General features: G+C 49.9%; 1 protein-coding gene and 1 pseudogene across 3 annotated transcripts in view; both read right to left on the reverse strand.

Moving 5' to 3' along the window:
• Window positions 1–4,899, reverse strand: part of LOC121444239 (electroneutral sodium bicarbonate exchanger 1-like) — a 34,487-nt gene extending 29,588 nt beyond the window's left edge. For 2 of the 3 annotated variants that reach the window (XR_005973760.1, XM_041646039.1), the window contains exon 1: window positions 4,665–4,899. Coding sequence is in view for 2 of the 3 variants with exons in the window: in XM_041646039.1 (XP_041501973.1) it covers window positions 4,665–4,833 (169 nt within the window). In the remaining variant the exon portion in view is untranslated. The remainder of the gene's footprint in view (window positions 1–4,664) is intronic. The other variant, XM_041646040.1, reaches the window with a different exon arrangement.
• Window positions 4,900–19,343: 14,444 nt separating this feature from the next.
• LOC121444214 lies at window positions 19,344–20,244 on the reverse strand (annotated as a pseudogene).
• Window positions 20,245–20,525: the final 281 nt, after the last annotated feature.

Consider the following 20,525-nt stretch of genomic DNA (forward strand, 5'->3'; position numbering starts at 1 on the left):
TGCACTACTTGTGTGCCCAGTTTTAGAAGAAGGCATCAGAGCCCCTGGAACTGGAGTTATGGTTACGAGCCACCATCGGGTGCTGGGAATTGAACTAGGGTACTCTGCAAGAGCAACAAGTGTTTTTAACTGTTGATTCATCTTTTTTTAAGCATTACACCGTGTGTGTGTCTGTGTGTGTGTGTGTGTGCACGTATGTATAGTGTATGCAGGCATGTGCTGCCATGGTGTACCTATCAAGGTCAGAGGACAACTCTGTCCAGTCTGTCTTTTCCTACCTTTATGCAGGTCTCACAGTTCAAACTCAAGTGGTCACACTTGTCCAGAAGTGCTCTATCCATTGTTCCATCTCCCTAGCTTTGACCTTGAACTAATTCTCCTGCTTCTACATTCCAAGTGCGGGGATCACAGCCATTTGCTCCTATGTCTGTCTCCGGGGTTTGGAGTTGGTACAACTGTTCTAGCACTGGTGCACATAAAAGCCAGGCTTCTTTGCTTTCCTTGTCACTATTTCCACGCTCCCTCGACGTCCCGTTGATGCCCTTCTGTTCAGTGTCTCCACGCTTCCTGAATGTCCCACTGATGCCCTCTGTCCACTGTCCCCACGCTCCCTGGACGTCCAGTGATGCCCAGCACTACCTACCTGGACGCTGTGATGCCCAACCTCCCAGTCCTTCCAGCACTTCCTTCTGGTCAATTCTGAAAGTGCTGTTCAGCAGAACTGAGAGGCTGTCGGGTGTTCTAGCACAAAGTAGGGCTTTCCCTAAGCTGTCTGGTTGCTTTCTATTACTCCCAACTTGTAAGGGCTCATCAACTCCTAAAATGTCAGTAACACCTCAGAGAGCTTAGCAAGGTGGATGATGCAGGCCACGTTGACACAGCCTGCATCATGCCAGCAGCCTCGGGCTGGCCTCCCTCACTCCAGCCGGCTGTACTCCAATATATTTCATTCCTTGTGTGCCTTTCCAAGCTCTTCTGGTCCTCACTCAGGGCCAGGCGCAGCTCCAGATGGCAAGACAAACAGCTGTGGTAACGCACAGTAGTTGAGGGCACAGCCTTGGGAGAGCAGCGGCTCTGCCCTTTCTGGAAGTCCCTTCACCTCACTGCATCTCCATTTCTTTGTTTATGCAGTGGGACCAATACAGGTGCATATTCTCAGGATGACAGGAAGATAACTGGGATGTGAGGTTGGGCAGTACAGCCACAGAGTGCTTGCCGGGCATGTGTGAGGCTCGGGTGCAATCCTCAGCGCTGTCACTAAAGAAAGGGGAACACGTGGAAAGCAGCCAGCTTGGTGCCCGGCACATAGAAAGCATTCCCTGCTCACACAGCAACGAAGGGAAGATCGGGCAAGTGGCAGGAGCAGAGTGGACACATGGGAGTGCTTGGCGGGAGGAGTGGGCAGAGGAGACCGAGTGGCAAATCCTGGTGGAGCTCCATGGAACCAGCTCTGAAGGCCAGAATGGAATTTCCTCAGAGAAGAGACGGGAAAGTTTCTGCAGCTCGCTAACCTGAGCAAAGGTACCAAAGAACGGGGAGCTTATGAGTGTGCCACTAACAGCCATCTGCTGCTTCGTGCAAATCCTGTTAGTAGACCACGAGCTCCTAAGAGAAAGACTTCAGCCTCCCGAGTCTTCCCCTCCAGCAGCCAAGCACTAACTGGACACTGGGCGATGTATGAGACAGGGTCACCTGCACGCCCTGCCCTCCTGAAACTTCCTCAAGAAGACAGCAGGACATCAAAACAAGAAGACTCATACACAGTGTGCTAGGGAGGAACACAAAGAGCATCCTACGGAGCAGTGTGACTCAGGGTGGAGGTCAGGGGAAGCTATTCTTCAGGAGATACAAATGAGTCATGACGACACCGAGCTGGAAGAGTGTCCTAGAAAGAGGACACATTCCCGAGCTGTGAGGGAGCTGGTCATACCAAAGAAACACAAAGCAAGCCAGAGTGGGAGTGCACGGTGAGAGAGAAGGGCACTCCCGGCACGATGGGCAAGGCTTCAGTCAGGTCCAACCTTGGTAAGCCACCGCAGAGTTAGGATTTTATTCTAAAATTCACTAGGAAGCCGCTGGCAGGGGTCAAGTGAGGACATGATCTGGCTGGCATTTCTAAACCCCGCTGGCTGCACGGTGGAGCCGGCTGTGAAGAGAATCAAAGGGCAGGGCTGGAGTCCACCAGAGAAAACTCTAGTCTTGGGATGGGGGATGAGATGTCTGGAACCTCTCTGCTTCCATCGAGTCACACAATCTACTCTCTTTGCAAGGTCCAGCTCTCTCGGGTGGGCACACAGGGGGCTTGGTCACTAAGGTCACTGCCCATTGGTTGACTATGTCTCCTCCAGGCCATTCCCACTTCCTTTTCTCTTTCAGTCCCCATTCTCCTCCCCTTCCGAATTCTCAAGTTCCTGTGTCTAAAGCCTGACTTCACGAGCACCTGCTGGTCCCTCCCTTTTCTCTCTCCACTCCGTGACCCACAATAATAATAGCTCAATGTAAAGAACATATTTATTGTTTGTTCAGAAACCCAAACCACCGACCATCAGCAGAAACCTAAGGGTGCCTATGTACTGGCCATAACCCGCACACATTCTGCATGTTAGACACAGGGTCTGCTCACATCCGAGCTTGATCGCCCACAGAAGCCAGAGAAATCTTTCAACAGAGGAAATCTGAGCAGGACTAAAGCTCATCATGACTGCTCTTGGTCCTCAGGTACATATCAGCTTCTTCAGTGGGGGCCAAGGTGTCTAGCTGTTAGGAACCCAGGACACACCCCGCCATTTCCTCCTTGCTCCCTGGGCTCCACCATACGTCCTTGCAGAACGCGCCCCCTATCGGCCACAGGACTGTTGTACATCCTCTCCTCTGTTTCCAAGTCTCTGACCTCCCCTTTCCTTCAGCTGAGAGTCATTCTTCAGACCTTTGCCCATTTTCTTCTTAGAAAAATCTCCTACGATGTGCGTCAATGTACACTCACAGGATGGTCTGAGATGTGTCAAAGCACCTGATTTTATAACAACACAGTTCCTTGTGCAGATCTTTTGAGACAGGGTCTCATTATGTAGTCTATGTGAACCCCAAACACATGATCCTCCTGCCTCAGGCTCCTAGTATTTTGTGTGAAATGAAGATGGGTGACGTGCTTGTCTCACAGAATAAAGACCTGGACGCAGACCCCAGCACCCATGGAAGCAGCCAGCATTGGGGGTGGGGTGGGGGTGGGGCGAGTGGGTGGGGGAGACAAGCAGATCCCAGGGGCTCACTGGCCAGCTAAAATGGTTCCAGGTTCTGTGCAAGAACATGTTTTCAGTAAATAAAGATAGAGTGATAAAGATACCAGTTATCAAACTCTGGCCACCGAACACACACACACACACACACACACACACACACAAACACAGGCTGGGGATATGGCTCAGCAGCAGGGTGTCTGCCTTTAAGTAAGAAGGCAGTCCATCCCCAGCATTCTCAATGGCAAAACAAACAAAGCTAATTCTCTTCCTTTCCCAGCAGCTGGGAGGAGCAAGACCTTGGCCTCTTTTTGCTTCTGTCTCCCAAACAGAAGCTGACTATAACATGGCATGTCATGAGATCAGATATGGAAAGATTTCCCAAAAATCTCACATGTATTTATTTTGGTGACTGGCAAGCAAATAGTACTGCCAGGAAAGAAGAGGAGTAGGGAGTGTCACACCCGTGTCGCAACACTCAGGAAGTTTCCCCTGCCTTTCCCAGACCCCACTACCATGTCAACCGGGCATTTGTTTCCAAAACCCACCACCCTTCTGCAACAACATCGTCTCGGTTCCCTTCCCTCCTTCAAATCCTCTTTCCAGGGCAGCAATCACATCTGATCCGGGTTTCACAAGGCGGGTGGGTGAGAATTCAAAAAGCTACTACTCGCTTATTAGGGCTCACACAATAAACCGTGATTCACAGAGTCCTTAAAACAGCCCTGTGAAGTAAACCGTACAAACATTACTATTTCCATTTTAATAGATGGGGAAACTGAGGTTCAAAGAGGCAAGTAGCACGCACAAGGTGAGAAAGCCTATAAGAAACAGACCGGGACTTGAACCCACACACTCTTACTACCTAGTCCAAATGCTTCCTAATATCAACCGCCCCTGCAGTTCCACCATCAACTACTTAAGGCTGGTGGTGTCGTTCCTGGCTTCCCTGGTCCATGTGCAATCCCTTCCTCAGAACTTATCGGCTGTCTGGACAGCAGGGCGACGATACACAAAGCTGGCTACATTCTCAGGGTCTTTGCAAGGCTTCCTCTTAGCCACCGAGGAACCAGAATCAAAACACAAAGACCCGCGAAGGTCCCCGGATACCCTCTCGACCACCTAAGGCAATGCGAGGCAAGGCCAGAAGCCGGCGTCTGCCGCCAAAGGGGACCCGCGGACAGAGGTCACTGGTCCGGGACACCGGGCAGCAGGCGATGCGGGGGCTGCGGCGGTGCCGGCGGCTCAGGGTTCGGCCCAAGGTCACCCTTCCTGGCCACCCTGAGCGCCCCCTGGCGTCCCACGCGCCCCCCCCCCCCCCCATCCCCCGGCTCTCGGGGACACGCCCGGAGCCCAGGCTGGAACGGGAGCCGGGCGGTGGGCACCCGACCCAGACTGAGCCGGGGAGGAGCGGGAGGCGGGGCCCACCTGATAGCTGAGGACGCCGTCCGGCTCGTTGCTCCCGGCGGGCATGGCCGGGCGGAGCCCGGTCTCGCCGGTGGATTCCAGGTTGAGCAGCAGCAGTCCTCGCCCTCTGATCCCGTGGGAGCGGATCGCACATGCGGCGACCCCAACCCTGAAGCCAACGCTCAACCATCAGCCAGCGCCACCTTCATAGCCACCAGCCGGCGAGGTGCCCGCCACAACCAATCAGAGAGCGGACCGAGCAGCCAATCGGAGCGCGGAGCACAGGTGGACGATATCTGGCAGTATCCTGAACTTCCAGGAAGAGGGCAGGAGGGCGCCAGAGAGCCAACCCCTCCCTGGGCCGGTTGCCTTGGAAACCGCCTCCTCTTCTCCCTCAGGGTGGCCTGGGGGTTCTGGGCTCAGAGGTCCTTTCAACTGCCTGCTAGGAAGGAAAACCACTGCTTCTGTTTGCATTGCACCGACTCTGGGAAAGTGCTGGGTTTAGCTATTCGGATTTTCTTCCTCGGATGATGGATTTTTAAATTAGGAGAAAATCCCTCTCAGAAACAAAGATGGCAGGAGGAAGCAATGATGAGAAGAGGGGCTTCTTAATTGGCTTATTAACTCCAGATTGAAGAGCGTTAGAGAGCGCAGACAGGCAGCAGGCAGGCCCCTCCACAGGCTGAGACTTAGGTCTACCTGCCTCTAAGCCTGACAGCAGACAGTGGAGTTTGAACTGAGGATAATTTCAACTTGTCCTTAAAAAATAAGTACATAAATAACAAAAAAGAATAAGAAAAAAGCTTTAAGACAAATTACTATCTAACAGCAGAACTAACAGATCTGAGGCAAGGTTGGAAAATGATGAGTAACACAGTCAATTCCATCTGGTTTTACAAGAAAGCAAAGTAGTTAATCCTCTGAGCGAGTCTTAAGAGAGAGAAAGGGCCCTTTGTCTCATAGGCACTATCACTTGAGGCTGGAGGTGAGTCCACACTGTTGGTGGCAAAGCAACCATGCAAATCATTCGCAGCCTCTGCCAAAGCTCCAGAAAGGAATATGATAAGTCCAAGTTCTATCCCTGTGGTGGTGCGGGCCTACCGTCCAGTCTGGGAGGCTGAGGCCGAAAGAAGTTCAAGGTCAGTTTAGACTCCTGGTGACACCCTATCTCAAAATAAATGAACAAATAAGTCACAATTTCTGCATACCATCCTTGTCTGGAACCAAAACCGGAAACAAGACTGAGCCTTGATGTCCCTGGAAAGGGACTATATACCTGGAGAGATGGCTCTGTCTAAGACGCGCTTCCTATGAAAATTTAAGGACCTGAGTCCCCTGCCCAGAACCTGAGAAAAAAGCTGGGTTTGGTGGCAAAAGCTTGTAACCCCAGAACTGGGGAAGATAGAAACCGTGCGTTCTGGGGTTTGCTAGTCAACCAGTATAGACCAATCTACCAGGAGCTCCATCTATTGAGAGGCTCTGTCTTAACAAATAAGGTGGAAAGGGTTAGAGAGATGGCTCAGCAGCAAGAGAAGCTGTTGCTCTCATAGAGGACCTGGGCTGGTTTCCCATGGTGTCTCACAGCCATCCACAATGGCGGTCCCAGAATGGGTCCACCTCTTCTGGTCTCCTCAGACACCAGAAATGAATGTGGTGCACAGACACACACGCAGGAAAACAACTGGTGCACATTAAAAAAAATAAGTAAAGAGCTATTGAGACCTAGACCTCTGGCCTCCCCATGTGAGTCACACAGGAATGTGCAAAACACACGCACACACACACACACCATGCACCTTTATTTCTGATCTTCTATAAAAAGCCGCTGTCCAGTTTCTCATCTCACAAACAATGATTTGTGCCTCTGCACTCCACACAGCCGCTAAGGATGCTGAGCATCTAGAGGACTGCAAACACATGTGCACTATGCAGTCTACTCATCAATGTATGGAGGTCCAGCAGGACCTTATTGTCTGAGTTTCATCAGCAGGACCGACATGAAATAAAAAGAAAACCAGCTCTTGTAAGCTGTCCTCAGGCCTCGACATGCGCAGCACACATCTTATTGAGCCGAAATAAAGAGCACGCCAACAGCTCAAGTCTAGAGTGAAGATTAAGCATGGTAACACGTGCAGAGTAGCCACAACCAGGCCAACACAGAAAGTGCTGTCGAAAGGCGCAGTAGAAGTGAGTGTTGCCTTAGAAAATGCTCTTGTCGACTGTGGAGCGCTGGGTACTGAGTGCAGACTTCATTTCCCTGTATAACAAGAAATCAGACCATTAAAGGTTTTCAGGAGCCCCTCTACATACCAGGACCTAATGATATAAAATGTGTCGTTCATTGCAGCAGTTGTGGTGTCTCTATCCTCTCTGTTTCACTAGTGAGAAAGCAGCATCACAGGAAAACTAAACAAAGTCTTGATCAGGCAATCACTAAGCAGGGATTCAATCAGCATTTGTTGATTACAATGGCTTTGCTGAGATCTCATGTACCCAGACCTGGTTGTTCAGTGCTGGGGAACCAGCAATGAGAAAAGTTTGCCCCCTTGGGACTTAGGGGTTAGGTTAGGGTTAGTAAGTCAACAAGGTCATTCTGTAAGTTATGACAGCCACTGTGAAGGAAACTGCAAAGGTATGTGACAGAAGGAACCTGGTTATGTGACAGGGGACGTGTCTCCATGGAGCTGAGGACAATGAGCCTGGCTGGTCCTGGAGTTCCTGGAGGATGTGCTGCCCTATCTTGGAAAAGCTGCCAGAGGGTGGGATGGTTGATAGGACAACCCCGAAGCATTAGACTGGCCCTGAACAAAGGTGGTGGCCAAAGGGAGAATGTCCCTGATACCTGGCCACCCCATAAGACAGGTCTCAGCACAGTAAGAGGGGCAGGGCAGGGCAAGGGATCTGATTTCCCTTTAGTTCAGATGTGGAGGCAGTGCCCTGGCCCTTGACTTCAGGGTCCAGAGTCCCATCTTCTGGCCTGTACGAGAATTACAGAAGGAAAGTAGGCCAGAGCCAGAGCTTCTGAGGCTAAGACCTCTCTCCTAGAGCTCATTTGGTCTCTCCTTCCCAAGCTGGGTAGCTGCCTTGCTACCAGGAATCAGTCTTCTAGCTCCCAGCACTCCCTACGCTGGTGTAAAAAGTGCAAATGGGCCCTGGAGCAGGTGGAGAAAAAACATTCAACTAAGAAACAGCATTAGCAGACCCCTGGAAGGGGAGTAAAGTGGACAGGAAAATACAAACACACACACAGAGAGACAGAAGTCATACAGGCACATCAAATTAGCAGGATACTCGATGGGCATGACCTCATCTAATCCTTGCCACGCCTCTGTGAAGTAGATTCTCTCATCCCATTTCACAGTTGAGAAACTGAGGCTTAGAGAAGCCATGCCCCAGGTCACCCAGCCAGAACAGTAGGTTTGTGGAGATGCCAGCAGCTGAGGCCAGGTGCTTCTGATCCAGGCAGGATGGCTCTTGGAAGCCCTGGCTTCCCTGTCTCGTATAGACCCCACCCTCTCTTTCTGTCCTCCAGATGTAGTCTCTGCTTCTCTCTGCTCTTTAACATCGGTGGTTCACACACTTGGGAGAAAGAGGTTTGCCTTGAAAGCCCTGATACATGACAAATTGTTTAAGTCTCTCTCTGTATACAAAGCACACAAATTTGAGTGTGTACAGACATAGCTGGGACGAGGATGGTCCTAAGATACTCACCGGTAGGCAGGTCTATCCCTGTGCAAACATGTAATGTGCACTGCACACAAACGGAGTCTACTAACACAAATTAAGAGGACTACCGTGGGGGCTGGAGAGAGGGCTCAGTGGTTAAGAGTGTTGCCTGCTCTTCCAAAGGTCCTGAGTTCAATTCCCAGCAACCACATGGTGGCTCACAACCATCTGTAATAAGGTCTGGTGCCCTCTTCTGGCCTTCAGGCATACATGCAGACAGAATATTGTATATATAATAAATAAACATTTAAAAAAAAATTTAAAAAAAAAGAGGACTACCGTGTCACTCCGCGACACAATTCTAAAGGACCACCGTGTCCACATGTTCTACCCTCAACTAAAATGTCGTTATGTGTGAGTGTGTATGCATGTGTGTGCGAGTGTGAATGGAATGCATGTGTGTATGTGAATAGGAATGCAGGTGAGTGTTAGTTGCTGTGTGTGAATGCATGAATGTATATGTGTGTATGTGATTGTGTATGCATGTGTGTATGTGAATTCATGTGAGTATGTGAGTGTGAATGTGAATGTATGTGTGTGTTTGCATGTATGTATGTATGACTATATATGCATATGTTTATATGTGTGACTGTATAAGCATGTGTGATGAGTGACTATGTATACATGTGTGAGTATGTGTGACTGTGTATGCATTTGTGTGTGACTGTGTATGCATGTGAGTAAGTATATGTGACTGTGTATGCATGTGTGTGTATGTGTGACTGTGTATGCATGTGTGTGTGAGTATGTGTGACTGTGTATGCATGTGTGTGTGACTGTGTATGCATGTGTGTGTGACTGTGTATGCATGTGTGTGTGACTGTGTATGCATGTGTGTGTGACTGTGTATGCATGTGTGTGTGAGTATGTGTGACTGTGTATGCATTTGTGTGACTGTGTATGCATGTGTGCATGAATGTGTATGCATGTGAGTGTGAATGTATATGCACGTCTGTGAGTTTGTGTGACTGTGTATGCATGTTGTGTGAATGTGTATGCAGGTGTGTAAGTATGTGTGACTGTGAATGCATGTGTGTGTGAATGTGTATGCATGTGTGTGTGACTGTGTGTGCATGTGTGTGTGACTGTGTATCCATGTGCGTGTGAATGTGTATGCAGGTGTGTAAGTATGTGTGACTGTGTATGCATGTGTGGGTGAATGTGTATGCATGTGTGTGTGACTGTGTATCCATGTGTGTATGAATGTGTATGTGTGTGTAAGAATGTGTGAATGTGTATGCATTTGTGTCAGAGAGTGAGCATGTGAGTGTGACTGTATTGGCTGGAAGCATTTCTTCCTAAGAGACAAAATGACAAAAATGCGAGAAACAAACATCTGAGAAAATGTTCTATAATTGCAATCAATTTTTTTCATCAAAATCATCTTAATTTTTCCTGTTAGCTTGCTTTTCCGCTCCAACCAGGGACCTCGTCTACATTAGGCAGGTGTTTCTACCTCCAGACTACACCCCAGGCTCTCCAGCTGAGCCCTATGCCAGTTTTGTTTCTTTGGTTTTTGTTGTTTTGGTTTTTTCTTGTTTCTCCCCGCTCCCCACCCCAGCACTGAGGACTGAACTCGGGGCACACTGGACATGCCAGACAAGCAAGCAAGCATTCTATCAACCGAGCTACATCCCAGCCCTTCGGTCAAGAGAAATGTTGTCTCTTGATATTCCTCTTAATTACACATCTAAGTCCAAGAAAAGGCTGGAGAAAAAGATGGATCCAGGAAAGACTTAATTAGGGCTTGTTCGAGTGTAGTCTAGAAGCACTTCCTGTGGAAGAGAAGGGGACAGGCTTCTTTGTCATGCCAGAAAGTTTAAGCAGGTGCATGATTTGTTTTCAGCCTTTGCCAAGTCCCAGCTAAGGAGATGAGAGAATGCAATTGTCTTTGTTCACAGCATGCTGCCAGCCTGGAACACTGCGTGTCACAGGAAAGAAAACCAAATACCACACACACACATCCCGAGAGGAGAGCCAGCTCCTGACTGAGAATCACTCCCCCTCACCATCAGCATCATCCAGAGAGCTTCCTTGTGCCCGACTCTTTTACACCTTGCTCCAGACTAGCGACTCTGAGATGAAGTGCAAAGACAGAGGCAAAGACCTGCCCCACCCCCGCCTTCTTTGCAACCCTGATTGACAAGTCTAGACAGAAGCAGAGGAGGGAAAGGGGAAGCAGAACAAACAGAAAAACAAGTCCTGGAAAAGTGTCACCTGCAAGTGGGGCCCAGAGGAAAGGCACTGTGGAACTACAGGACCCTGACGGGAAGCATGTCGGGAATTTGCAAGAAGCAGGTGTTCCCAAGGCATCTCTTGCCAAAGCTCTTGATACCAAATCTGAGCCCTTTTATGTTATGCTAAACACATTTGTCTTATCTGTTTCTAACCAAGTGTAACCCTGCTCAGAAATGTTTGTTTAAAGTAGTTTCACTCTGTACCTTATCTTCTTGGGATGAGATCTGTTCTACTTAGGCAGAAAGTTCTTGGCTCACTTCTAGCCCTCAGGCCTGGCCTGGCCTTAAGGTGGCAGCAAATCCAACCTCTGTAGAGATCAGAGGCAGTGTGTGTGTGTGTGTGTGTGTGTGTGTGTGTGTGTGTGTGTGTGTAACAACTCTGTGCTAGAGCATTCCAGCACATATATCCCACCTTCACCTCTATAATTCCACACACTCAATTTTTAAAAAAGGTTTATTTATTATGTCTACATTGTTCTGTTTGCATGTGTGCCTGCAGGCCAGAAGAGGGCACCAGATCTCATTCTAGGTGATTGTGAGACCCAATTTGGTTGCTGGGAATTGAATTCAGGACCTGTGCTTTTAATCATCTCTCCAGCCCAACACTCTCAACTTTTAAACTCATCATTTTGTCATTTGTCTTCAAAGTACATGAGCCCTTTTAAGATTGCCTTCCCTTGCCCTGTTGATAAGTGGACCATTTAGAAACTGAAGATGCTCGTGATGGAGCCGTGGCTAAGAGCACTGTGATAGCCAAGCTTCTGTGTGTGTGTGTGTGTGTGTGTGTGTGTGTGTGTGTGTGTGTTGGTCCTCCTTGGATGAAGGAAGGAAGGAAAAGAAGCGTTTCATATTTAATATTTGCCTTTTGACTTTTAGGTGAAATGCAAGTTGGGTTGATGCTGTCTTCTTCTCCCCACCTAGCAGTTCTGAGCTTCACACAGTAACTGACTGCTGAGAACTACTAGGGCAAAGGTACTGGGCTTCACATGCCATCTCCTTACAGTGGGCACAGGACTGGGCAGGGCTCTGTGGTCTGGGCAAGCCATCTGCTCCTCCTGAGTTCCCATGTACACTACCAGCAAGAGGGGAAAGTACAGGAGACAGACATGCTGAGTCCATGTCTGTGTCTCTACCTTTGGACACAGTCGATGCTGGGGACCACTGGGACCTCAGGATGTCCAGGCAGATGCTGCCATTGCTGCTGATATTAGGGTGATAGATTTTGGTAGTGAAAGCAAACCTTTAGGGGTTTGGAAGGATAACCTGTAAGGGAGTGGATGGTCAGTGAGAAAACCCCTTCCTGGTAAGACTGTCCTTATTGCAGAACACTGAGCAAGACGATCCCTCTGTGACCAGGCAGTTCCTTCTGGACCCGATTCAGAGCCATGTTCCCACTGCTCAGGCCAACCCAGGGCTGCCTGAGACAGTGGCTGAGCCACAACTCTGTGTGGTTTCTTTGCCAAATTAAGTCATCTGAGACGAGGGGTTCCTCCCCATCGCATTGGCCCGTGGGCCAGCCTGAGAGGCATCATCCTGATTGATGGTTGATGTGGGAAGACTTAACCTGCTGTGGGTAGTGCCCCCTTGGGCAGGCGGTCCTGGGGTGCATAAGGAAATAGACTGAAGCAACTATGAGAGAGCCAGCCAGCCAGCGGCTAAGTAACCTCCTCCGTGATCTCTGCTTCAGCTCCTGCCTCCATCCCTCCCTGACTCTGCACACACCTTTGATCCCAGCACTCAGGAGGCAGAGGCAGGCAGATCTCTGTGAGTGTGAACCCAGCCTGGTCTACAGAGTGAGTTACAGGATCGCAAGGACAACATTAAGACACACACACAACAATTACCAATGTTAGGGTGTGTGGTTTCCCTCAAATACAACTTCAAAATGCCTGCACAGTGACCATCTCCCCCCCTTGAATGGGTCACTCCTCCTACCACAAAGCAAAAGCCTGGGCATGGGTCCTCCTCTGCACAGTGAAAATTCCATGTCTTTTTCACTGCTTTCTTTTTCCAGTGCTGAGGATCAAATTGAAGTGTTTGGTTGGAACCTCACCCCCTGCACAATCCAGAAAGCCCCATTCCTGTCTCTCTCCCGCTCCAAACCTTGCCCGCCTAGAGAGTCTCCAACAAAGGAAAGGTGTCAAAAAGCCATACTTTTGGTGGCTATTGAAGCTTCCTCCTCTGAAGTTGCCAGTCACCTAAGTCCTGGCCTAAGCCCATGGTTTGTATGGTTGACATGTCATGATCCCTTGTCTACAACCTAGAAAATCTTCCTGCTTTTTTTCAGGGGAATGACTTTTCAGGTCCCAATCTCTGGGACCACAGGGCCCACCTGGGAGTGGCATTGTTCTAATAAACCTGTTGTTTATTTTTCCATTCGGCTTCGTTGGCATATCAGTAAACCTATTGTGGGGGAGGGGCAGAAAACCTATTACCAGACCTTGGCCTGCTGGGCAAGCTTTCTACCCTTGAGCAACACTCACAGTTCCACAATTTCCCCTTTGAAGTCTGTCCTTTCTGAACAAACTCGCACAACATAATGAAGAATTGCTAACACGGGCAAGGCTTGGGGTCGACTTTTAGCACATGGGGCACGAGACTCTAGTCTTAGAACACTTTGCAGTCAGGTCCTTTTCCTTGGATTCTGCACATGAACACATACCAAACAAGGTAACTAGACACTGTTCAGAGAGACAGTCACTGTCAGGCTTCTTGTGCTTCTGAATCTCACCCAGGGCGTCGATTTCACACTCTTGCTTAGTGCCAATCGTTTCTCATTATAAACAGCAGGGCCAGAAGAACCAGCAATGTGGTTTATGAAGTTTCTTCAGGAACAACCCCTGGGCAGAACATCTATGACAGCTATTTTGTTCTTTTATTAAGATACTGTATAAATGGAATGAAGTAAAGAAGGATAGAATCACATCAGATGGGTACAGAGCAGTGGAAGCATCCCCCCACCCCAACTCTGAGCAAACCCACTCACCCAAGTTTGTGGCAGGAATTGAAGCAGAGACCCCAGCAAACCAGGCGCATTAAAACGGAACTGGTACAGAAGTGCCACAAGGCGGCAGCACAACATCAGAGTATCTGATGGGTGGCAGGGCCAGCAGCCTTCCTGCCTTTCTCATTTGCACAGGTGGGGGTCTCCATGCTCCCCAAACCTTCCTGTCAGTGCCTCCCACAGGGCCAGCAGGGAGTACTTACCACAGTCCTCAGTGCTGTGCACAAGGATGAACTCAATTGGCTCAGGATAATTCCAGATGTGAGTCGCAGAAAATAACCCTGCACATCTGGAAGCCATATTTTCTTCTCTCTATCAGAAAGATCTTTTGATTCACTAGGAATACGTGGTTGGAATGGGCTGCTGTGTCACTGTTTTCTCAGACTGGGGCATGAAGATTTGGGGGTAGGTGCTGTTGGTTTTTCAAAAGGAGTGGCATTCCTCCTAGACTGGCCTCCAACTTTCTGTGTTGGAAGATGGCCTTGACTTTCTGATCCTCTTGTGTCTGCCCCCCAATACCGGGATTTGTGGCATGCTCCACCTGGTTTCATTTTATGCTAAAGAAGCCAGGCCCAGAGCCAGTGTGTATGCTAGGCACACTGAGCATTAGTCCTGTCGTTCACTTTCTGTGTTTTAGACAGAGAGCCACCAAAGCCTAGACTACTGTTCCTCATGGAGAACAGGTTGGCCTTGAATTCATGGCTAGTCACTAGTCTAAACCTCCAGAGTCCTGGGATTATAGGCATTCACCTTCACCCTAGCTCTATCATCTAGTTTTAAGACAAATCCACAAACTCCCTAGAACTGTCTAAATGTGAGGGATAGGAGATTACCCCAAGGGGTGAGGTGACTAAAGCTTCAAGCAGTGGGAGTGAGGCTCCATCTTCCTAGTTTCATCAGCCTGAGTTCGGGACATGGGCTGGTTAGGGCTGGTGACTTAAATTTTGTTTAACGCAGGTGCATAGGGAGTTAGTTGCGGGCGACTCGAGGGCTTCTGGTCAGAACATACCTTCAACGCTGCCTGGATACACAGGGGAGAGTCTGGGGACTCTGAGATGACACATGACTGGGACAGCCTCCTCTTCCTCCCTCCCACCCAGAATACAGCTCACTAGCTTCAGAAGAAGAGTGGTGTCCAGCTACACCCCTTGTGTGTGCAACTTCTAAAGACTCTCAGTCAGAAAAACAGGTCATCTAGAAAGGCTTAAAGAAAAAAAGTGAGAGAGAAAGAGAGACAGAAAGAAAGCAAGAGAAAAATCAGGGTCAATGAGTAAGATCTGCAGTTCCATCAGGAGGTATTTCTCAGCTACAGAGAGAAATACGAAGTCTGAGGCTAGACTCCCTGAGCTCCAGATGTGACTCAGTTGGGGTAACTCTTGCCCACCATGCAGAAACCTGGGTTTCGTTTCCAGAACCAAACAAACCAGGCTTGGTGTGGTATTCCTGTAATCCCTACATTTCTATGCAGAGGCAGAAGGATTAAAGATGAAGGATATTTACCCCTACATAAATGATTTAAAAAGTAAATCTTCTAAAACCCACTGAGACAAGTTACATACCTATACCACCTACACTCAGTTGGCTGAGGGCAGGATGATCGAAGATCCTTGGCAGCCGGGACTACATACAGTAAACCGGAGTCCAAACAAGAGGAGAGAAAAAGAAAGGATTCTTCATTAGAAGGAACCAAAAGATATGCCACTGTGGGGTTTAAGAGTCAAATGCTTTTGCAAAGAAAATAGACGACCATGAGTACAAGGTACAGACAGTCAGCAGTGAAGGGGAACAGACAAGGACAGGGTTGAAGAACTCTACAAAAGGCAAGTGAGTCTTCCTCCCACCTCTGTTGACGATGCCAGCAAGGTGGCTTCTCCAGCTTGAGGGCTGCCGGTAAGGACCTGGCATCAGCATCTCTTGCCATCCAGTTTGCCCTTAACAGTCTTTGAGCCAGAGAGAGGCACATGCCACCCATTGAGGCTGAGGAAAGAAAGGGAGAAGGCAGAGGCTGGCTAGATCCTTTGCAAAGCGGGAGGCCGGGGCTAGAAGAAGCAGCTTTTCTAGTCTAGGGTGCTAAAACCCTGAGTTTTGTCTCAACTAACTTCTGTTGTGTGGGGCCTGTGTGAGGCCTAGAACTCCTGATCAGCCTGCATCACCTCCCAGGTACTGCAAACAGACACGTGCCACCGTTCCTGGCTTGCTTGCTTCGTTTTTTAATATTTGCTTTTCAAAACAGGGTTTCTCTGTGTAGCCCTGTCTGTCCTGGAACTCACTCTGTAGACCAGGCTGGCAGGGAACTCGGAGATCCACCAGCCTTTGCCTCCCATGTGCTGCACCATCACGACCTGGCTTTACCCGGCTCCTGGCTGTTTCTTGAGACAGACCCTTTGTGTGTGATGCTAGCTTGGTATTCCCTATCTCATGCTGGCCGCGAAGTCTACCATTTTCCTGCCTCAGTCGCCTGAGTGCTGACATTAAATCTAATCCCCATCAAAATGGCTAAGTAATGTTTAAGGCAGGCAGGCGTGGGATGAGGCTCAGATATGGAGTTTGTGCCTAGTATGAATGGGCCCTGGATTTCATCACCAGCATTGTATAAAATTGGGCTCGGTAGCTGCCCTTGGGAGGTAGAAGCAGAAAGATCCGAGTTTAACTACTGCATAGGATGTTAAGATTCTCCAAAACAAAGCCAGGCAGTGGTGGCTGTGCTCGCCTTTAATCCTAGCACTCGGGAGGCAGGTGATTTGAGGGCCAGCCTGGTCTAAAAGAGCTAGTTCCAGGACAGCAGGACAGACTCCAAAGCTACAGAGAAACCCTGTCTTGAAAAACAAACAAACAAACAAACAAACAAACTAAAAATGATTCTCCAAAACAAAAGAACATGTGACACCCACTTGTAGTTCCAGACTCAAGAAACCGAGGCCAGACAATGCTGGGACTTAAGAAACCAGCCTGGGCTAGACAGAACATGGCTGATTGTCCGGGTTATCAGAAAGGCTGTCTACAGTTCTAGGTTCACAGTGTGGGGTGGGTTCAGTTTCCAGTGTGTGTGTGTGTTTGGGGGATTCTCCTAGCGGGCAGGGTGGGAGTGACCACTCACCACTGTGGGGTAAAGTCTGGAGGGGCTCGAATAAGCCACAATTCTGTATCTTGTAACCGCAGCGCTCCAAGGAGAAATGAGGGGGATCCGAGTCTGGAGATTTCGCCATAAAATTTGGGGGGGAGGCAGGAGAATAGAGCGGCACCAGAGGCCGGGATATCCGCCATCACAACGACCTGCGCTGAATGCTGGGACACATTCTTTTTTTTTTTTTTTTTTTTGATTTTTTGAGACAGGGTTTCTCCGTAGCTTTTGGTTCCTGTCCTGGAACTAGCTCTTGTAGACCAGGCTGGCCTCGAACTCACAGAGATCCGCCTGCCTCTGCCTCCCGAGTGCTGGGATTAAAGGCGTGCGCCACCACCGCCCGGCTGGGACACATTCTTGAATATAGAAGATACCCAGGATGGTTCTAATGAGGAAGACAGCTGGAGAGATGGACCACCACACCAGTCGCACAGTCTTCTCTGGGTCTCTTGCTGTCACAGGTTGACAAGGTCTAGGCAGAAAGAACACGAGATGAGATTTTACCAATGTGACTGTGGCATGGACGAGGCAGCTTCCGGGAAGCACACCCCACCCATCTCCAAAAGAAGTGGAAAAGCCTGCTCACCTTTAAAAGGCTGAGAAAAACAGAAGCCTTCTTAAAGAATTTCACTGGCCAGTTGCAGACTCAGGCAGACTCAGGCAAGCTGGAGGCAGGAGGCACAGCAGGTTGCTGACCCCTCATTAGGTTTTCAGGTTTCACTCCAATCTGACACCTACCAGTCCCTCATGGTGTGGCACATGGTGGTAAGTGCAGGAGCTGGTTGTCACTGATGAGAATGGTGGCCTTGAAGGAGCAAGCAGGCAGAGGCAGGAGGTGAGTAGCTGGAAGGCAGAATTGGTGGAGAGGGGGGACTCTGCTGCCCTGGGGTCACTCACTCCCCAGCTCAGATTTTCCCAAGCTTTGGGTCTGAGGACTCAAGCAATGGAACCTGCTGGGATGACTTGTGGGGATTCCTGCTAAAGGTTCTTGCAGGAGCCTGCCCTCTAGAGGAGTCGGTCCTACAGGGCTGCTTGCAGGACACATTTTCAACCTGGCAACCCAACTTAGAGCAGGCTGACTAGGAATACTCTCCTTGGGGGAGGGAAGTCTCACTCTATGGAGAAGACCATGTTCTCTGCAGAGAAACGGGGCAAAGGACAGTCACTACCCAGAGCACCTCTTCTGATGTTTCCGCAGGCATGGGGAGAGGGCAAGGCGCTATTGTTCCACAAGACAGCCTAGGGCACCTTTGCACCTCAGTCCTCCACACTGAGCTAGACCCTGTGGGAAGCCTACCCTTCCTGCCTGGGATTTTACCTGGAGAGATAGATGTTCTCTGGAGTAGACAGCGCTTCCTCTGCGGGAGGTGCCTGTGGCCAGACAGTGTCCTGGGCATCTGGCATGGGTCCCCAGAGGGGCTGTCTGAATCTCATCCAGACCGATCCCCAACTCGTGGCTCAGAAGCCACTGAGCTGGGGCTTGACCTCTTCGGGGCTTCAAAGAGAAAGGCACAGGAAGGAGACTCTTAGTGACTTCAAAACACACAAGACTTAGTGCACTGCCCTGCAGCGCCCAAGTACCTGACTGGTCCTCCAAGGAATCTTTGCCTCCTTTGGCCTTGCCCCCACCTCTCCCCACTTCACTCAGCATCTCTGCTGTCCCCATGTTGCTCAACAAGCCTGAGGTCACACTGCAGGGGACACCTGGTCTTTCTGAAGTGACAGATTGTTATGCTCACAGTGTGCCACGAGTGGACACAGGCATCATTTATCACAAAGGACAGGCGGAAAAGTACAAATCAGATGAAGTGAGAAAGGTGCTCACCTGGTTCTGTGGGTGCCTCTAGGATTCCCTGACTGTGGAGCCTGGTTCTCATGGGAGGCATGGTTACTCTCTGCAGGAGGCAGGCAGCAACATAGGTGTCGGAAGCCATTGACAATGGTTTTCTTGACCCTCTTCCAGCGTTGATGCCTCTGGTTTTGGGAGGAAGCTGGCCCGGCATCCTGGCGCTGACCATGGCTGATGGCCTCTTCCTGTCTGGTGGTCACTTCTTCCTGCAGTGTGTCTCCAAGGGAGGAGCCTTTGGGGGTTACACGCAGAGCCGTCCCCAGTGAGCTCCAGCCTTTCTCTGCATCATTTGCTGCCTCATTGTGGTCTGCCCCATGAGGGTGGTACAGAGAGCAAAATGGCTGGGCACTCGCCGTCAGGCTGCCACACAACCTGATCATCGATGGAGAGAAACTCTTGCTGCTGTCCAGGCTGCTGCTCATGAGGGAATCAGCCACAGGACAGCGCAGGTGGGATAGGTGGGCAAGGTGGATCCTCCTTGGCTGGCAGCACAGGGTGGCAGGCACGCTATGCCTTCTGCCACCCTGCCTGGAATTCCCATCTTCTTTCTCCTGGGGCTCAGATGGCACGATGAAGGTTGGGGAAGTAGGCTCAGCAGCTTTCCTGAGAGTCCCAGAAAAGGTGTGAAGATCGGCCAGGTTGAGGACAAGGCCTGGCTCCATGGGTTTTGTGGGTTTCACCCGGTGATGGCAGCTGTCTCCCCCGGGTGCCTGGTATTGCAGACTCAGGTGTGTGGCCGTCGCCTGATTAAATTTTTGGTCTTCTAGACACTCAAGTATTTCTTCACCTGCCATGGTGCCGACAATGCTAGGGCTCAGGGTGCCTGGGAGACTCTGGATGGATGCCCGTGCCTGGCTGTCCCTGATCATGGGGCGCGTCAGGATTTGACTGATGGTGGGCCTCCTGTTGGGGCTGATCATGAAGATTTCCACGATTACATTGAAAATATCAAGTGGGACATGATGAGGAACGCTGAAGTTTGCAGCCAAAATTTGCTGCTTCAACCCCATAGGAGAGCTCGCTTGGAACGGAAGGTGCCTGGCCACCATGTAGTAGAGGAGCACGCCTAAGTTCCAAACATCGCTGGCATAGCCATCGTATGGCTCCACTCCAAAGAGTTCCGGGGCACAGTAGGCCAGAGTGCCGCAGAAAATCTTTAGTTTTGTCCCAGGGACAACTCTGACTGCCAGGCCAAAATCACAGAGCTTGGCATTTCCAGAGGCATCGATCAAGATGTTATTTGCCTTAATGTCCCTGTGGACGATACAGTTGTCGTGGCAGTACTTCACTGCCTGTACTACCTGTCCAAACAGCCTTCGAGCCTCGCACTCCTGTAAGCCTCCCGGTTTGCGAATCTGACGCAACAGGTCCCCTTTGGAGGCGTAATCCATTATGAGATACGTCATGTCCCGTGTCTGCACCTCCTGAAGGAACCTGATTATATGCGGATGAACGAGGGATCTCATTATATCAACCTCATTGTTGTTCCGGGCGCAGTCCCCATTCACATTTGCCAGAATCTTCACAGCCACGTAGCTGACAGTGGGCATGTGAAAGGCCAGTTTGACTGTGGCAAAGGTTCCTCGTCCCAGAGTTGTCAGCATTTGATAGATACTGCTAAATGTCTCCTTGTCACAGTAGAGGGTCTCTCTGACCTCCTCCATGGCCAGGTTCTCGCTGAAACACAACGGGAACTTTAAACAAACAGTTTAATTCACACCAATGAGAATGTTTATCACTATCAATTCCTACATTCCAAAGAGAAAAAGAGTCACCGATATTTCAGGCAACCTAACCAGCTACGTAGTGCTCAGGAAGGGAAGGAAGTACCTTCCAAAGCAGTGGACAGCAGAACATAACACAGGTCAGGTTGGCCGGATTCACCCAGAAACGGAGAGAATAAAACAAAGGGTCGCAGAAGCTACGAGCCACTGATTGGACAGGA

Source organism: Microtus oregoni, unplaced genomic scaffold, assembly GCF_018167655.1.
Source record: "Microtus oregoni isolate MIOR12 unplaced genomic scaffold, Mior012 000118F_ref0000498, whole genome shotgun sequence".
Taxonomy (NCBI): domain Eukaryota; kingdom Metazoa; phylum Chordata; class Mammalia; order Rodentia; family Cricetidae; genus Microtus; species Microtus oregoni.